Below are 3,382 nucleotides of genomic sequence, written 5' to 3' on the forward strand. Positions count from 1 at the left end.
CTCTGGAATAATGTTCCTGAATTTTCTGTAGAACAACCAAATGGCAGACATGTTTCAAAATATATTTCATCCAATCGTTACAAACAGCTTAGCAATAGATCATTTGAGTTCTGTAAAGTATCAACATTGGATGAACGGATAAAGTGACCCTTTGAAATTGCCTGCAGCACAAACATCATCTCTTCCTCCAGCTCCCACCACTGCTCCATAATGGAGCCAACAAGTCCTGCAAGACACACACGCGGTGGCCACTAGGGACATCCCATTTCCAGGCACCATTTAATCAGCAGAAGTGGAACAGCCACACCTTGGAAACCCCTCAGCCGGTGCCTGGCTCTGTAAATGTCATGGAATTAAAGACGTCCCCCTGGAAGTGCCCGGGGCGCCCAGCCTTGGGCTGAGAGTATGCGCACTGGTCCCTACCTCCAACTTCCACACGACGTAGGGTTGGCCACGGCTGTTGGGCGAGGGCTGGAACTTCCTCTGCTGGAGCCACCTCCTGGGAGAAGCGAAGATGCCATTGGGACCTCCCCCGGAGGAGCAGAGGATGCTTGCAGCGCTGCGGCCACTGCCCGGCCCAGCCAGGACAGATGGCAGGTCCCAGGCCATGCTCTTCTTGAGGCCGCTGCGACCCAAGGGAACCTCATAGTCAAAGTGGAAGCTGCCAGATGGTGACTTCTCCTGCGGGGTGCTGGGTGTAGAGAAGGACGAGCAAAGGGGTCTGGGCGGCGGGGGCCGGGTGGCCCGGGGGGGCGGGCCCCGGGGAGAAGACGCTGAGCGTGGGCCAAGACCTTGGGCTGGGGGTGGTGGGGAGTAGAGGCGGCCCGAAGTGGCCCCTCGAGCGCCGCCTTCTGCGCCCGCCTCGCCCCCGCAGCCGCCGATGAGGGCCGGGTCCAGGCTGCGGGTCTGGCGCAGTTTCCTCTTGGAGAAGCCCTTGGCCGAGGCCGGGCCGCCCGAGGCGGGCGAGGAGCAGGAGAAGACGCTGTGGAGAAGGCTCTGCGCCGACATCTCGGAGGGGCTGTGCCCGAGGACCACCTTCTTCTCCCTTCCGGAACGCTGGCGGCTTTGGGTCGGAAAAGGAAAGGGGCTCGGGCAAAGCTGCCGGGCGGGGCCGGCCCGGTGTTCGCTGAGGGAGGTTGAGGGCAATGCCCAGCTCACGCACCGCCAGTGCGCTCCAAGTGCCCCGGCGGACGCAGAAGCAGGAGATCCATCACCAGCCTTCTAGGAAAAGGAGTCCCGGGGGCTCCCGCAGCCGCTAGAACCTTCCCCCAGAGCCCAAGTCGCGAAGAGGGTAAGGAAGAGGAGGAGGAAGGTCAGGCGCTAGCTTGGTTCCCAGCTCCAGCCCGCCAGCGCCACTCCCCCTTCCCAGCTGAGGCGGGAGACGCCGCGCTCGCGCTTGCTGGCTCTGGATAGCCTCGAAGTCTCCGGCAAGCTCCTCCTCGCGGCCTGAGGACAGTCCCGAGGGCTGGGGAGGAGGCTGCCTGGGCGTGCGCCCAGGGCGCGTCCACCACGCTCCCCGTGCCGCGAGAGGAACTTCCTCCCGCGCCCGAGCTAGGCGCTCGAGCTGCGCCCTCGGTGCACCCTCGCTGTGCCCCAGAGCCTGAGGCTGCGCGTCTGGCCTCCGCTGGGCCGCTGCGCCCACTCTTCCGACTGGCGAGGCTCAAGGGTGTCTCTGAGTTCAAGGTTCCCTCGGGGCCTCTGCTTGCTGCAAAGTTGGGGACACTGAGCGCGCTGTGCCCAGGGCCTTCCAAGGCTGAGAAACTACGGTGGGAGAGAATTCCCGACTGCGCTCAGCACTATTCGTGAAGGAGAGAGCTCAGGAGAGAGTCCCAGGGGCGGGTGCCCATGTTCCACCGGAGAGGATGTCCCCGCACCGCTGGCGCTAGAGGCAGCGGGAAAGGGGTGGCCGGGACGAGTAGGGCCGGAGGAACTCCGGGGCTGAGCCAGGAGCCCGAGGAGAAAGCAGAACGTGAAGGAGTTTTCCGGGCGCCAAACCTGGGAGCAGCGCTGAGGGAGGGCAGCTGGCCACCGATACCGGGTCTCCAGGGGAGAAAGTCGTGAGGACGGAAGTGCGGACCTTCTGCCCCGTCTCCCCTCCCCCAGATCAAGGGGCGCGCCAGCTCCACTCACGTTTCTGGAAAGGAAAGGAAGTGTCAGATTGCACCCCACCCACTGGTGTCAGATGGGCAGCCGGAGAGACGATTGCTCTGAAGTTGGAGTTAAATCTCCAGCCTTCCCTTTTTCCCTCCTGCTGTTTTTGTTTTAAAAAAGGAAGGATAGAACTCTTCAGATGTAGCGGCTGCCGGCTGCCTACGAATGGGCAAGAGATGGGGACCTACTAAGAAAAGTGTAAGGGGAGGGGTCCTCGCCTGGCAAGAGTCATGAGCACGTGCCTAAACGTACTCTAGGAGGAGGGGTGAGTGAGGCCGGGCAGGGGGCGGGCGCCGGGCGACTGCCCAGAGGCTGCGGAGAGTGGCGCTCACAAAGCGATCCGCCTCTGCGTTTTGCTAGGAGACACCTCTTTGCGCAGCGGCCACTGTCCTGGGAAGCTGGAAAACGATGGCGAAGTCAATATTCCCGCTTTAGAGATGAGTCTGGGAACAACTTCTCCCTGGGTCCGACCCCTAGAATCTGTAAAGCGCAAAGCCTCGCCTGCCTCCTGGAGGGCTTTTCGACGTAACATTTAAGTTTTGCAAAGCATCTTATTTAATACAACCATCTCAGCAGGGAGCAGACAGAATGTTGAAATGCTTGCGTACTTCTATTTGTGTTTCCGTGGCCTCTTTTACCACTTAGAGGTAGAGAATTTTATAGAATGTAAAGGTGACTTTCCTTTAACGTGTCTTTTATTAAGAAACAAAAATCTTACAATGACGCTGTAAATACAGGTGTTCGATACAAACACTCGTCTGTGTCCAGATTTGATTTTGGAAGACTTCCTTTATTCCCTATTACATTTTCAGGGGGGAAGTTAATTTACTTTGACTTTTCAAAAAGCGTTTTGGATGTTCCTAGGTGTTCGACTATCTAGGAGGAGACATGTCATGAAATCTAATTAGTAAGAGAACCCGATGCCTCGCCAAAGGCTGTCGGACTCCAGGACCTGGGCAGTACTCGTTTTTTGTAAATGCAGCAGGACAAACTGCAGCCTGGGAGTTCTTTCCAGCAGCTTTAATCTGCTGCCTGAAGACAGAAGGAGATTCTAATTTCTCACCAGCTATCGCTGTCCATCTCTTCTCACCCTGAACCTCCTAAGTATTTTCAGTGGCTGTCAATCAGGTGTGCTGCTAAGAGGCACGCATTTAAGATCTCTTGCTTCCGGGCCTGACTACTCGTGCCAAGTTACATTTGGGGGATTGTTGGTGTTGGCTTTCTTCCCTCC

The 3,382-nt window shown here is 58.2% G+C and overlaps 1 protein-coding gene across 1 annotated transcript; it reads right to left on the bottom strand.

Annotated features, from left to right (window-relative positions):
- Nucleotides 1–345: 345 nt before the first annotated feature.
- Nucleotides 346–2,683, bottom strand: LOC105820963 (transcription initiation factor TFIID subunit 4-like). The gene is made up of 3 exons (XM_012657564.1): nt 2,484–2,683; nt 1,326–1,761; nt 346–1,221 (listed from the first exon to the last, which is right to left on the bottom strand). The coding sequence occupies exons 1-3, from the start codon at nt 2,681–2,683 to the stop codon at nt 346–348; spliced, it is 1,512 nt and encodes a 503-aa protein (XP_012513018.1).
- Nucleotides 2,684–3,382: the final 699 nt, after the last annotated feature.

The sequence above is a fragment of the Propithecus coquereli genome, unplaced genomic scaffold, assembly GCF_000956105.1.
Source record: "Propithecus coquereli isolate 6110/MARCELLA unplaced genomic scaffold, Pcoq_1.0 Scaffold548, whole genome shotgun sequence".
Lineage (NCBI taxonomy): Eukaryota > Metazoa > Chordata > Mammalia > Primates > Indriidae > Propithecus > Propithecus coquereli.